The sequence below is a fragment of the Alosa alosa genome, chromosome 3 (genome assembly GCF_017589495.1).
Source record: "Alosa alosa isolate M-15738 ecotype Scorff River chromosome 3, AALO_Geno_1.1, whole genome shotgun sequence".
Taxonomy (NCBI): Eukaryota; Metazoa; Chordata; class Actinopteri; order Clupeiformes; family Clupeidae; genus Alosa; species Alosa alosa.
This window is the reverse complement of record NC_063191.1, coordinates 28,322,373-28,337,690: the sequence shown is the minus strand read 5'-3', so window position 1 is coordinate 28,337,690 and position 15,318 is coordinate 28,322,373. Positions and strand designations below refer to the sequence as shown.

The 15,318-nt window shown below is 44.5% G+C and overlaps 2 protein-coding genes across 2 annotated transcripts in view; one reads left to right on the top strand and one right to left on the bottom strand.

Annotated features, from left to right (window-relative positions):
* Positions 1 to 5: 5 nt before the first annotated feature.
* fastkd1 (FAST kinase domains 1) lies at positions 6 to 11,686 on the top strand. The gene is made up of 17 exons (XM_048239091.1): positions 6 to 424; positions 745 to 1,299; positions 1,497 to 1,565; positions 1,703 to 1,828; positions 2,452 to 2,581; positions 3,300 to 3,568; positions 4,319 to 4,429; positions 4,720 to 4,851; positions 5,046 to 5,264; positions 5,938 to 6,205; positions 6,709 to 6,823; positions 7,440 to 7,568; positions 8,017 to 8,148; positions 8,608 to 8,721; positions 9,954 to 10,095; positions 10,775 to 10,889; positions 11,289 to 11,686. Exons 2-17 carry the CDS (start codon positions 959 to 961, stop codon positions 11,379 to 11,381), a joined length of 2,505 nt encoding a protein of 834 aa, XP_048095048.1. The 5' UTR covers positions 6 to 424; positions 745 to 958; the 3' UTR covers positions 11,382 to 11,686.
* A 108-nt stretch (positions 11,687 to 11,794) lies between these two features.
* The window catches only part of klhl41a (kelch-like family member 41a), a 4,799-nt gene continuing 1,275 nt past the window's right edge, over positions 11,795 to 15,318 (bottom strand). Inside the window, 6 exon segments of the mRNA XM_048239093.1 lie at positions 11,795 to 12,957; positions 13,436 to 13,582; positions 13,965 to 14,150; positions 14,309 to 14,416; positions 14,599 to 14,756; positions 15,022 to 15,318. The exon segment at positions 15,022 to 15,318 is cut by the window's right edge and continues 56 nt beyond it. Of these exon segments, the coding sequence (XP_048095050.1) occupies positions 12,846 to 12,957; positions 13,436 to 13,582; positions 13,965 to 14,150; positions 14,309 to 14,416; positions 14,599 to 14,756; positions 15,022 to 15,318 (1,008 nt within the window). The 3' untranslated portion in view covers positions 11,795 to 12,845.

Sequence of the window (15,318 nt, the reverse complement as noted above, 5' to 3'; positions counted from 1 at the left end):
AGCAATTGCACTCCTGTCCTACAGTGGCAAGCGTGAGCAGACTAGCTGCTGTCTCTACTTTCCATGTTAGCTAACCGCATACTCCCACTGTTGGCCGCAATGCCCGGCTTCAACAAATATTTCCGAAAACCGCTCTTTCTGAAGCACACAGTAGAAGAATATTGATAATTGTGAAAAGATCCTGTCAGAATACAGTCTCTACCAAACTCCCCGACAAGCGTGTTAGCTATGTTGTAACGTTATGCATAGACAAATATGACAAGGGTCCCCACGTGAGTTGCTAAGTTAGCCAGGTCGTTTTTATAACGCTGGGACGTGCGTTGTCGTTAGCCATGCTTGAAAGTCAAACCCGCTATCTGTCACAATGATAACCGACCTCAGGCCAGCGTCGGTGGTGTTGTGATGTGGACTTGCACCTTAAGAGGTAAGCTGAATTTTGAGACTTGTATGTACCAAAGTTAGGCTACGATAACATTAGTAAACTGGCTACTAGCATCACGCTACATGCACACCTACCCTCTTGTTTGACACCTGACCAGTGACCATAGACTGTATAAAATAGGTAGTGACACTTAAAACCTGCACGTCTTTGCGCAATTTGACAAAAAATATGAATAATTTTAGGCAGAACTATGGCACATCATGTCAGCATCTCTAAATCTAAGAAATACTGTGGAGGTTTCTTAGCTGTCATCTAAGTTTTACATTTAACTTACTTCAATTCCTCTTTCTCTTTATCTGCAGCTGTGACACTTCAGACATGACAAACGACGACAGCATTTCACTTGAACCGAACTCCTAATTTTAAACAGAACCATGATGACCAGCATATCCCATATAGCTTGAATATGACACCCTCCTGATCAAACCTGGTCACTCCCATCTCCTCCTCCCCCCCCCCTTCCTCCTCTTAGTCTCCTTCCTCCTCTCTCCTCATCCTACCCCTTCCTCACCAGCCATGCTGCGCCTGACATCCCTCAGACTTTGCACGTCCCAGCGGCGGTTCCTCCGCTTGAGCCCGTTGTCTCGGGACCAGGTGATGGACCAGCTGCAGGCGTGCTCAGGCGAGGACCAGGTCCTGGAGGTGGTGGGGCGGCACAAGGCCAAGCTGTCGGTGGGCCATGTGGGCTGCGCCATGGGCCTGCTGTGGCACTTCCAGAAGGAGAGGCCCGAGCTCCTCCGCACAATCAAGCAGGTGCGCCAACATCCGCAGTTCCTCACGCTGCGTGTGCTGGCCGAGAACAAGATCAGCCAGATGGACGACAGCATGGTGGTGGACATGCTCTACGATGCACTCAGGTGTGGGGCAGGTGTGTGTGTGTGTGTGTGTGTGTGTGTGTGTGTGTGTGTGTGTGTGTGTGTGTGTGTTGTGTGTTTGTGTTTGGACAGACTTAGAGTAAGGTGGACTTTGTGTCCAGGTTATGATGAACGATTGACACAAGTCTGGAAGTTAAAATATAATGAACACTTAATTTGACGTGATGTGTTTTTCACAGACTCTGTGTGGAACCCCATGATTCCTTCATCCAGCAGTTAGTGACAGAGGCATGGAACAGACTAGACAGGTGAGTGGCCCATTCAATCCCCTCCAATCCTGTATCTTGAAGCATTTAGGATTGGAAATGCATTTTGAGCATTCACAAATAAGCTGAGTATTGCCATGTCGTCAGTGTGTTGAGCTGTGGGACACCTTCTCTCCCAGGCTTCAGATGCCCACACTCTCCAAGTTCTCTATCTGCCTTAATGATCAGTACCTGCAGCATAGCACTCTGATGGGTGAGATTACGGAGATTCTCAGACAGAAGCTCCACTTGATAAACGATGCAAGGTGGGTGCTGGTTTTCCTCTGCTGTTTGGTTTTGTTAAGACACTCAGATTCTCTGTTTGACTACAATATATTGTGTGGACATACCTGGCATCAGACAACTTAAATAACCTCTGTTCTCCAGATTGAGACCCCACTGGAATCTTTGCATGTGTGTTCTTTCCTGCCCTATTGGAATCAGTGAAATCCAGAGAGATCCTGTTTCCTCCTTTCCTCCTGTTGCCTCCTCTGCTTTGTGCTTTGTTTGTGCTGTGTATGCGGTCATGGTGCTACCTGTGTCCATTGCTGTCCAAGTTATAGTGTCTCCTAGGAATCTCGATTTATTTATAACACCTTGTAAGGGCGGTTCATGTCAGCATCGAAGTCCATCAGAGTAAAGTCCACATTTACATCAGCGATGGAAATATTGAAAAAGTTCCTCTACCTAACGGCCGCTCTACTCCTCAGGGTAGAAAGTGTGTATGTTTCTCAGTTCCTCTACCTAACGGCCCCTCTACTCTCCTCAGGGTAGAAAGTGTGTATGTTCCTCAGTTCCTCTACCTAACGGCCCCTCTACTCTCCTCAGGGTAGAAAGTGTGTGTATGTTCCTCAGTTCCTCTACCTAACGGCTCCCGTACTCTCCTCAGGGTGCTCACTACACTGATGATCAGCATCTCCTCCCTGTCGTCACCTCGGCTGCGGGACGCGCTCATCAAGAAGGCCGACGTCCTGCTCGACTCCATGGACCCAACCAAGTACAACAACCCGCGCCGTGTGGTGCGTCACATAAGTGGAACATACGAGAGATTATGACGTTTCCTCTCTCTGTGTCACTTTTGATACTGTACGCCTTATTTATGATTGTGTCCTTTGTTGTCTCTGGACACCCCAGTGTATTGTGATTCAGTGTACTGTCAGAGCGAATCCCCCACACGCATGATTGCCATAACATTTTGTGAGTGCAGTGCTTTCTGATTGCATCTTCACATTCCTGATTGTTAAAGTGTTGCGGAAGCAGCAGTTTCAGGTTTCATGTTCAGCTTCTTGTTTGTGTCAGATTCTTGTTGTGTGTGTGATTCATGCACAAAAGCATTGTGAGTTGTAGACAGATATTTAGGAGGCAGGTATTTAAGAATCAAGCTCACAATCATGCATGTTCCTGTTGCTGTGATATGTAGGTAAACAACTATGGACCCTTTCAAGAGAGTTCCATTATCAGCATCATAGTTGGCCCCACAAGACTTCCTTTTTAACATTCCATATGTTATCTTAATGCAGAGGAAGTAGATTGGGAACCAAATAGAACGCTCAAGCATTGTTTTTGTTTTTATTGTTGAAAGGGTCCATAAATCATGAATCACTGTTTTATACCTTTACATCAGTCTTTTTACTCTTCCCCCTTACCAGATACACTGAATAAACTTCATAATCATCAGACCTCCCCAATTTACATATGTAAAATTTAAACCTTTGGTATGTATTCCCCGTGCACCAGGTGCAGTTCATGCGTAACTCCAAGCACACGCACCGTCCACTGCTGGAGAAGTGCAACCGCCTGCTGCTGCTCAACGTGCCGCAGATGAGCGCCGAGGACATCTTCATCATCACGGGCCTCTACCAGACACTGCAGTTCAACAACTGCGACTTCCGCCTGGCCTCGCGCCAGCGCCTGCTGGAGCTGGTGGACGCCAGCAGCGACCCCGGGGCCTTCACCAAGCTCTTTGCCACGCTCGGACCCATGGTCAACCAGGACACCCGCGAGAGGTGAGCGGGGGGACCGGCCGGAGAGACTCAGGGTTCATGTTTGTGATTGTTGTTGTTGTTGTTTATGTGTATTTTGGGATCTTTTTGGCAACGTGTATATAGTACAGTTGAGAGTGACAGGAAACAAGTGGGAGAGAGAGATGGAGATGGGATCAAGAAATTACTTCCTGTTAGAATAGAATATTGCACAATGTGTCACACGTTTAGGAATTTTGAGTGATGTTCAAAAGCATAAATGCTGCCTAATGTGATTAGGTTACATTAGATCATGGGGTCAAAGGTCACCTGACCCCCAGCCTGGCTGACACCAAACCAGTCTCATTTGAGGATAGGTCTGAACACTCTCAGTTCATTTTCGATGCAATCAGTGGTGAAATTACAGAAGTCCTCATGAAAGGACCGCAAACACATCGTTTTTTACTCAATAAAAATAGATGTCTGTATCGTATAATAATGGTCAGTGGAACTTTTGGTTATATGCAAAGTGATTTCAAACGCTGGTTATCATTGTGTAACGCCTGCTCCCATCCTGGATAAAGTGTCTAAAAGAATCCAGGCTGACCCCTACATTCTAACCATCTTACTCCTGACCAACACATTCCGACTCATTCATTTAGCTGACACTTTTGTCCAAAGTGACTTACAAAAAATACAGAACAATCTGGTACAGTGCAATAGGTAGCGTAATATGTAGCTTAAATATGAGGCAGTAGTGTTCTAATCCAGCGCTGTGCTGTGCTGCTGTGCTAGGCTGGAGGGAATGGCCTTGCTCCTGGCGGATGAACTGAACGGCCAGCAGGCCCTGGCTGTGGCAGAGACTCTGGAGGAGCTGCAGTGCAGGAACCCCCAGCTCATCAACAAGTAAGTATTTCTGTCCTCCTCCTCACAGTTTACAGTTTTGTGTGAAACACAGATTCCTGTATACATTGTACTATATATGCTGTGCACTGAGGTTTGATAAAGTACAGTTTATTTAAAAGAACAGGCACAAGTAGACAACTGAGAGGATAAAAAAGATGCATCCAAAGTCAGAAAATCTCACTTAAAGAATATGATATCCTAACAACAGTCGCATCCATCTGAACTTTTTAAGAGGTGCGTGTATAACTATGTGTGGGAGGATGTGAGTCTTACTTTGAGTGTGCCCACAGGTTTGCCTCTATTCTGCACAAAAACCTGGACCACTTCCGTCCAGTGGAGATCGTCAGGGCGACCCAGACCCTCATGGTGCTGCACTACCAGAGTCCGGACATCTATAACCGCCTCCGCACCATCATGCTCAAGTGAGTTCTAAAGCCAAGAGGTGTTAGAGGATGCTAACATACAGACCATAAAGAGGAGAAGAAAATAGATACATATTTTTTATATATATATATATATATATATATATTAGATAACACACACACACACACACACACACACACACACACACACTCTCTATCTCCATGAACTCCTCCATCCTCGCTCGTCTCCCCAGGTTCCTGCAGTCCAGCGTGTTCCCGTACGAGGTCACCATGCTGACGCGCATCCTGTCCATGCTGCCCTCCCCCCGGCTGGACGAGACTGCACTGGCCCGCGTGGAGGCCGTCCTGCCCCAGTGCAACCTCAACGACCTCAACACCCACGCCCAGGCCATCGCCAAGTGGCTCCGTCACGACCCCACGTACCTCCACAGCACCCCCAGCCGCTATGTTAGGTGTGTGTGTGGGGGACTCTGCCTGGGTTGGGAGTATTAATAATTGAATACACTTTGAGTTGGTGTAACTGTAAGAACAGTTTGGTCTTGGATTTAAAACTGGCAACAGTTGGAGCATGTTTTTTTATGTCATTGGGAAGTTGGTTCCAAAGCTGAACTGCTTAGTTGATGCAGTTTGTTTGTTTATTATTTTACAAGATGAGTCCCATTGAGATCTAAATCTCTTTTTCATGGAAGCCCTGGAACACTAAATTAGTTGAATAAACAATAGACATGGATAGACACCCACAGGGTTTGGCCTTGCTGCTAGCACGTCTGCCGCTAGCATGTGTGCCGCTAGCATGTGTGCCTCCCATGGCTGACGTTGTGAGTTGGAGACTTTGTGTCTGCCATCTCAGCTCTCAATTATTTATGACTGTCCTTAGAGTCCTTAGATCTTCTGTACTGATTTCTGATGTTTGCTGCCCTGTTATAACGAAAATGTTTCTGTTATTGATCCCTGTAGTTGAAATGGTAGAGCAAGACCCTAACCACTGCAAGGTCATGTGTTTGTTAGTACTGTTACTGATAAAAAAATCAGTCATCTGTACTGTAAATCATAGATTAAAAATGCCTTTGAATTGACGTGTGAAAATATGAGACATGAGGTCTTCTTTTCTCCCCTGTCCCCCAGACTCCTCCAGAGCCTGATCCGCTGCGGCCATGAGAGGTTGGGCCACGCGGACCGCCTGGAGCTGCTCTTAGAGGAGTTGCGGTACCTGTCGGGGGAGTGGTTCGAGGAGATGCTCCTGGAGGAGTCGGTGGCCGCATGTCGGAGACTGGTCGACCAGATCTCCCCGGGCAATGTGCCGGATGTGGCCATCTTCCTGACACGCACCAACTACCTCAGCCCGCACCTCTTGGATCGGATCGCCCAGGTGGCACTGGAGAACATACAGCAGGTGTGTGTGTGTCTGTTTCTGTTTTTCTGTGGGTCTGTGTTGGGTCTGCTAGAGAAGGTAAAGCACAGTTGGGTGTTGTGTAGATTCAATTGGTTTATTTGCAATGTTGCCTTGAATGAAGCTTCACTGCATTCCTATGTTCTGTTCTTTCCACTTTACTGACAGAGGTATCACAAACTAAGTCATGGTTGTACTGTTATCAATGGCCAATGTTTACCTGCATATGGCCTATGACTGACTGTTAAGCTGTTGGCAAGCTTAACTTTATATGTCACAGTGTCAACTACACAAGTTACAATTTAGTTCTACTACTCAAAATACAAATGTATTATTTTACATTCTTTTGCCAAGTTATTGACTAAGTCATATGGGCTTTTGCGAGCACATCAAATTGCATGTAAACACTTTCATTGCAAGAAGGCTATAAAACATCTGTTTTTCACACAATTTTTGCTGGGTGACCTTTCTGTTGTAATGTTTGTGCAATTGTCACTCTCCTGTAGATTCACTTCTCGGCCACCTACGCCACCTTGTTGCCTTTCGCCGTGCTGAACTATGACACGCCACTAGTGGACGAGTTATTCAACGCGTGCATTCAACGCCTTACCCCACATATCAGTAAGATCTCATGCATATTGGTTATTATAATACTGCATTTTTAAAGGAAATAAACAGGCTTAATAGATTCTTGCATATAGGAAATAGGAAATGTGAAAATATGTTGTTGAACTTGTTCGCACACTAAAAGTGATAATAGAATAGTATCACACAGTAGATTTTTATTCATATATTTCTTGAAGCACAGTGGAGTCTGATTTATACAATTCTGTAGGCCTAGTGGAATGGGATTAAGATGGTCTGTTGCCATTTTTTATTTTATTTATTAGTTTATTTGTCTGGGACAATGCAACATACATATTTACATACATAAACACAATGTCACAATATGCCATAACAATATGTGTAGATGTGTTGCATAAAAGGTTTCTAGCCAATTGGCTAATTTGCAATTAGCAGAGTGTAAGTTGCATCTTTGTCTAGTTTGAACATAAAAATGCACTACATTGGAGTTTAGAAGCTACTGAAAGTACAAATAGTTCTGAGGTTGCAGAGTGAGATGCAGACTTCCAAACTTACGATAAAACATAAACTCAGCTGGTGCAACCGGCTACTATCTTTGAATTGGATGAGCTGTATGTAAATGTAAATCTCTCTCTCCCTCCCCCTCTCTCAGGCTCGTTTGACCCTCACCTGCTGGTGCTGCTGGCGTACGCGCTGGCCCTGGCCGACTACTTCCCAGAGGAGGTCATCAAGGAGATCTTCACCGTGGACTTCCTGGCCAAGCTGGACTCCCAGCTGGAGAGTGAGTATGGACGCCCCCAGGGCCCCCATGACGTCCAGGCAGTAACCCATACAAATATCACGCATTCAACTCCCTGGCGTCCTTTTAAAGGGGACTGGCCACGCAAAAATAATGTATTTAATATGCATTTTAGCAGTTGTACCTTTAATCTTAGTTTCTTAAATTGTTCAAAAAATTTTAAAAAGACTTTTAGTGACTCTCCCTCTAGTAATTGTCATCTTTAGGACTTCATTAGCAACTATGTTGACTCCTACTCTTGCATTTCTGTTGAGTTGATTTCACTTTATCCACCACAAGGCAAGGCAAGTTTAGATGCATAGCACATATCATATACTGAGGCAATTCAGTGTGCTTCACATTTCACAAGTGAAAAGCTGATCTAAAGTGTGTGTGATGATGTGTATAGTGTGCGTGGCTTACGGTGTGTGTTGGGTGTTTTTATGTTCAGCGCTACCGGACGCCCTGAACATGCGGATCCGGCTCCGACTCATGGAGCTGAACCGGGCCGTGTGCCTGGAGTGCCCCGAGTACCAGGTGCCCTGGTTCCACGAGCGCTACTGCAAACAGCAGCAGAAGAGAGGTGGGTGGAACCAAGGTCGTACTTCACCCGCCACTCGCAGCCATCGAACCCTGGACACACCTCCACGGGAGTCGAACGCTCTAACCACTGAGCTAAGAGCCCAGGCTTCCAACTCAGCGGTTAGAAGCGTTCTTAAGGTTAGGGGTGTGAGGATTTACACGGGCAACTAGCTTGCTAGCTCAGTTCGCCTCCGTTACACTCACCTCCCTAAATCCTCACTCCCATCCGGGTCACCTCACCACTGTAACCGAAAGTCGTAATTCGTCCGCTGCTCACGGCCCTCGAACCCAAACACCTCCGCAGTCACCGGCATGGGAGTCGAATGCTCTAACCACTGAGCTAAATGCCCAGGCTTCCAACTCCGTGAGCCTCACTAGGGCTGAGAAACAATCTTATGCCGCTCCTGTGTGCCTTTAACTACAGGCAATGGTTCTCATGTCTCATGTGTGTTCACTACAGGCAATGGTTCTGTGACTCCGGTCCAGCAGCAGATCCATAAGATGCTTGGGGAGGTTCTGGGCGGGATCAACTGCGCCCGTGTGGCCGTGCTGACTCCATACTTCTACACTGTTGGTAAGCAAGCACACACTCCACACTTCTATACTTCATACTTCCTACTTCCATACTCACTCTACACTCACTCTACACTCCTCCACCATACTCCTCCACACTCAGTCCATATGCCATACTTCTACACTCATTCCATAATCCTCTACACACACTTAACACTCTACTCCTCTATACTCCCTTCACACTCTTCTCATACCACACTCCTCTGAACTAAATTCCATGCTTCATACTTCTATACTCTATACCAGGGGTGGGCAAACTTTTTGGCTCAAGGGCCACATTGGGTTTTGAAAACTGGCCGGCGGGCCGCGGGCCGCACAACACCCCCCCATGACACACACATAAAAAAATACATTTTTTATAGCCTATAATTTAGTATGAAACATATTTGTTTTAAAATATGAATTGCTTAAAAATGCTGCTAATTTTATGCTGTTTAACAAATGTATAAATTGTGCACTGTCGCTTTAAGACAGTCGCTTTAATTCACGTTTATTTCTCAATGATCTTCTGCCTGCTCCGCTATGGCTAGTGCTGTACCTACAGCTGGGCCCTCTCACAGTTTTTAAATGGTCAGTAGTGGGCACTACTGTTGCCTTCATGATTTCCTTATCAATTATCAACAATGACAAGCCAGCTGGAACCTGCGGCTCTCTCTCCCTCTCGTGAGTGCAGACGCGTTCCCAGTTAAATGGATCGCATAATGTTCACGTTAGATCTGCTGCAAAGGAGATAACTAAGAGTTAACTTAGTTTAACATGATGTTATCTCTATTTAACATGATGTTTTGACATTAACATAATGTTCTCTAAGGAGAGTGAAAAGCAGTTTGCAGTAAAGCTAACCAACGTCGTTTCTATCGCAGGAAAAAAATAGCGAGCAGCCTGATAACCAAATGAAATGCTCGGCGGGCCGGATGAAAGTGCTTGGCGGGCCGCAGTTTGCCCACCCCTGCTCTATACTCACTCCACACTCTTCTACACTCACTCCACACTTCTTCTCTTCTATACTCACTCCACACTCTTCTACACTCTACTCTCTGCACTCACTCCACACTCTTCTACACTAATCTCTACACTCATTCCATGCTCCATACTTCTATACTTACTCCACACCCTTACTTCATTCTCAATATACCACATGTATTCCACTCTACACTCCATACTTTATACTCTCTCCCCATTCTCCTTGATGTGAGGTTTGTTTGACTGGCATGTGTTGTGGTTTCTCCCCAGACTTTGAGTGTGTGTTGGACCGACAGGGCCAGCCGGTGCCCTACTCCATGCCCAGCCAGCTGCAGATCAGCGAAGAGGGCAAGGTCCAGTGGGTGTCAGACAATACCGAGGAGAGGACGGAGCTCCCCGCAGGAGGCCAGAGGTACACAGACACACATATACATACATACATACATACACACACACACACACACACACACACACACACACACACATTCTCGCACTTATGGGACGTACACAGCCCAGAGGTACACACACACACACACACACACACACACACACACACACACACACACACACACACACACACACACACACACAGACAGACAGACAGACAGACAGGGCTCACACATATAGGTAAACACACACTCACACACACACACACACCCAGTCAAATGGCAAAATGAGGAAAATATTTTCAGTTTTTCACCACCAGAAATTAAACGCTATTCCTTTCAAAATTCAATAGACCAGAGGGGCGTTCAAATTCGAAAACATTAGCGAATGTTAGCAAACATTTGCAAAGTTTTCTGCTTGCCTTGAAATCTCCACAAATATTTGTGAACACTCAGACAATTTTAGAAGGTTAGTTACCAATGAAATGGATTGTTTGATAAAATTTGGTTTGGTAAAATTAAAAAGTGAAAAAAGACAAAGAGAAAGGTAAACAGAGAAAGTGTTCGCTGTGAATGTTCACCTCTGTTGAAGGAATTTGAACATAACTAGTCAGAGCATCATAGTTTCAGGTAAAGTAACAAAATCCACAAAGTCACACAGACGGTTAATCTGACCTTTGTTTTGCTGTCTTCTCTGCTGAAAAGAATCGCCCTTGACTTCCTCGGCCCAAGGTCGTTCTGCAAAAACTCTCGGCATAGGAAAGGAGAGGTCCTTTTAAGGAAAAGGCACTTGGAAATTCTTGGATACCATGTCATCCAGGTAAAGTAAAAGACACTGGTGTTTGTAAATATTTTTATTTTAAATAAAAAATTATTTATTTTTATTATTTTATTCTATATATAGTGTGTGTGTGAATATTTATATTTGTGTAGTCATAAAAAAACTGCAAGTAAAGCAGCTTGCATTTTTAGCATCTCAGTTATTCATAATCACCATTACCCCATTGACCTGTACAGACTGGACATTTTTGGATGAAATACATTTTCTTATTTAATTTTATCATCTTACATAAATGTATGATTTACTTTAGGACGTTTAGCCTGTTAATATTTCTACTATTTGTTTAGACTGTTATTTTCACTGTGAAGTACTATGTGAAATCAGTTATGAATACAACTTCCTCCCTAATTTCGTGACTTCCCAACTCTGCTTCAATAGATCCCTCACTATGAATGGAACTCTATGGAGCTGTCCACTCACGATGCGTGGCAACAGTACCTAAAGAAGAGAATATTCCATGACTTACCATGAACTTCTGACAGACATGAATATGCACATACACATATTTTTTTTATAAAGGTCACGTAGGTCAGTGCATTGCCACAGGATCAAGGTTGGACATCATTTGAAGATGACCATGCTTACGAGCAAGAAGGGAGACTGACTGGGGATTAAGTGCACCTTGCAGTATGGTAGTGAGACTCATCCAAAAAATGGACGATGCCTTGGGAAATATATTAAATCATGAGTGTGAATCCTATGTGCTAATATTGAGTTTGACCACTGTGCTAATATCGCTACAGAATGTTTAATAAAATGTCTGATGCTCTTTTGTACACATTTCATCAACTCTTTGATTATTTACCCAATCAAAAAGGCCTGCTCTTAACCTTCAGCAGTCAAGGCAAGCAATATATATGTATGGACGATCACATGAAAAGCAGCATGGTCAATACAACTTTATTTTTTATAAAATAACTTACAACAGAGTCTATTTAAAGTGAAATGTCTTTTTTAACAACATGTGGCAGTGTCCTATACTAAACCTCTGCTGGTTTATGTTGAGAACAGTGGTCAGCATTTCAACACTGATTGAACTCTGCATGATGCATCTGCTAGGCTGATCACAGCAGAGTAAGAATGCCATACCTCCACCCCACAACACATATTTATTTTTTTTAAAGAAAGGAAGAAAGATAATGGAATATTAGTGTGAAACCCCAAGCCACTCACTCCACAGTGTACCAAAACAAAATAAGTGTAAAAATGTGAACTGGTTGAGTTTGTAGTCCTCAAGGCAAGAAGTGTATGTTGACAATGATGCCCTCTAGTGGTGCTAGTGTGTTGGTATTAGACATTCCTGAGCCAAGAGGTCCTGCTCAAATTTTAGAATCCGCTGGTGTAATGCTTGTGAAATGATGCAGGCTTACATGACCACTTTTCTCTAAAGCATCATTAACAGTTCTTGCTGAAACTTTCGGAACAAATCTCAATCTCAAATGCTCAAAATTAAGCACTTAAACTTAAAGGAATCACTTGTTCAGTCGAGCATGCAGTGTTGCCATGGTGAAACTCCAACAAACAAAATTGTTGAACAAGAATGTTCATGAAAAATGGATGTTGTGCTTCTACTATTTTCACATTCAGTAGGCATACTGGCAGACAAAACACCAACCAGCATTTTAGTAACAATCTATATCACAAGTATCCTTGATTCATTGGGCCTTTAGCGGTGTGTCCAACTACATTACTCAGTATCAGGACATAAAGCTCCCAGGCTTTGAAAGGTTTCTGATAAACTCAAGCACAGAGATGTTCCTTGCTTTAAGCCCTGCGATACTACACTGTCAACTTAGTTGTGTGCTTACACTACTAATTGTGATGGGTATTTTTCCCAATGTAACAAGGATACCGTAATATGACTTGTGTGCTTTTCTTCTGGTATGTTTTGCCTCTGGACCTATGAGAGCTATGTGTGTGTGAATGAGAACGGAGTTAGAGTTTGGGCATCTTGGTGGGGTTGAGGCGCATGGACACACAGGAGGCCCCTGCCGCGTAGCGCATCTCTCTGATCAGGCCCGTCCACTGCTTCTTGTCCTCCTCGTACCTGCAGGGACGGACAATGAGACAGCAGTGAGACGGCAGTGGGACTGGTGGCATGATGGGCTTCATTCACTTCTATTCTAGGAAGAGTCCCACAACATTAAACATAAAACATTGAAGGGTTCTAATTAGCAATTCGCCTCATTCCGTCGCTGACCAGAATGAGGCTCAGGAGGCTACTCGCCAAAAAAAAAAAAGCTCACCGAAAAAGAAGAAGGGTTCACTGGCCTGTTCTTCAGTGAGTTTTTTTTTTGGCAGTTTGCAATTACCACCACTATCTGCTGGACTGAGGTGTAATGGCAAGTGTTCCCTTTAGCCTCGTTCTGGCCGCCGGGTGAATAAGGTGAATTATATGTGAAGTTTTCCTTGAAGAGTACAGGTGATTGAAAATGCGCTATGAAATACAATTATAACAGAGTTTAAGTAATCCAAACAAAAAAAAACCATCATGAACCGCCCTGTGCCAATGGACCCATACTTACTGCCAGATGTCTGTAAGTTCTGTGGGAGCGCACTCCTTATCGTCCGTCTCGACAATGGTGTACCCCCCCAGGGTGAACAGGGCCCCCCCACTGCTCACCACGTTCAGGGAGCTCCGCTCCTGGGGAAAGTCTGGGAAGGCCTCCCACCTAGCCGGGGGGGTTAATTCATGGTTAACTAATCAAGGGAGAATAAAATGTATAGTTTGTTGCTCATTCCTCATTCTTGGCTGAGAACTTTAACGCCTGTATGTAATGCTCATATAATGCAAGTCACTTTGGAAAAAAAAGCGTCTGCTAAATACCATGATCACTCCATGATTACTCTTTTATTCATATACTACTGGGCTGTTGTGACAAGTACATTTCCCAGCTGTGGGATCAATAAAGTCTTATCTTATCTTCTCTTATCTTATATTATCAAAACCATATACACATTCTCCATACATCTTTAATGGGTGTGCCTGCACACACACAAACACACACACACGCACACACACACACACACACACACACACACAAGAGCACGTACTTGTTTGTTCCAAAGTCATAGGCCTCACATGAGTTCAACAGCCCACTCTCGTTGACCCCTCCGACCACGATCATCTTCCCCTTGTGCACTACTGCGCCGAACATGGACCGAGCCGTCTTCATCCCAGCCACTTCCTTCCACTCGGCCTTCTTGTGGTTGTACACAAACATCTTGTTGATGTGTTTGCTGTCGTCAGCGAGATAAATGGAATGTATTCAAAATCCCAATAGGTCTTAGATTTTTAATCAATACGTCTGAAGCTTTAAGTCTTCTGGGATTTTTTTTTTGGTGTCATATTCATAATATACCATATTCATTCAAATATAAAAAAAAAGTCGACTGACCCGTCATCTGTCTTGCCTCCTATGGAGTAGATCATTCCGTACTGTGAGATGACACAATGGCCGTGAGTCCGCAGCGGCGGCTTCTTGGTCTCACTCCACTTCAGTTTACTGTACAGCACATGGTCAGATTAGTCACTACATTAATGTGCACTATCTATGGTAAACTAAACATTATATAATGATTTATAATAAACAGTAAAATGAAATGCTATAGGCAACAATAATGTATAATACTACACAAGGAACAACAAATATGCTGTATATCAATGCATATCTTTTTCCATTCTTACTCAGTATCATAACACATCACTGAGTCCAAGGACTCGTTGGTCTGTAGGTCTTTGCCACCAATAGCAAACAGGAAGTTGTCACACTCCCCCATAGCGAAAAGACATCTGGGGGAGGGCATAGGGGGAAGTGCTGTCCAATCAGCAGAAATGGGGTCCAGCTGAAAGAGCCACGCCCATTTTGGTTAGGATCTGTCCTCTAATGTGACAACAGTAACATTTCTTATAATGTCCCTAATATACCTGCCTCATATACCCACAATTTAAAATGTCAACATTGCCGAGATGCATTTGAACAGAATATATCACAAATCTATGGATGGATCTGCTCTAAACATTTCAAGATTTTAAGCAGGCGCACTAGTCAGTTTATCTGTGAGTTCATCTGATCCAGAGGCCAACTGCAGCTAACACTCTGTTAGGTACCTGATAGAAGTAACACTGGAGTTGGGCATCTTTGCTGTCGTCGTCCACAAACAGGCCTCCGACCACGTAGAGCTGGTTCTTGGCAGAGATGAAGCTGACGTGATTCCGCGGTATCTGCTCCGCCATGGCGACTAAGGCGCACTCGTTCTCCACCGAGTCGTACGCCACGGCGGCTGTGTCGTTGATCATCAGGATCATGTCCTTGGCGTACATGCCGAGCCGACGCGTGTCGTTCAGGTACCCAGGCAGGCCACCATCCTCCTCCTCCTCCTCCTCCTCCTCCTCCTCCTTCTTCTC

Coding starts and splice junctions, on each gene's coding strand:
- fastkd1 (XM_048239091.1), top strand. CDS start 959: ATGCTGCGCCTGACATCCCTCAGACTTTGCACGTCCCAGCGGCGGTTC. Junction 1,300..1,496: donor ATGCTCTACGATGCACTCAG/GTGTGGGGCAGG, acceptor TGTTTTTCACAG/ACTCTGTGTGGAACCCCATG. Junction 1,829..2,451: donor CACTTGATAAACGATGCAAG/GTGGGTGCTGGT, acceptor TACTCTCCTCAG/GGTGCTCACTACACTGATGA.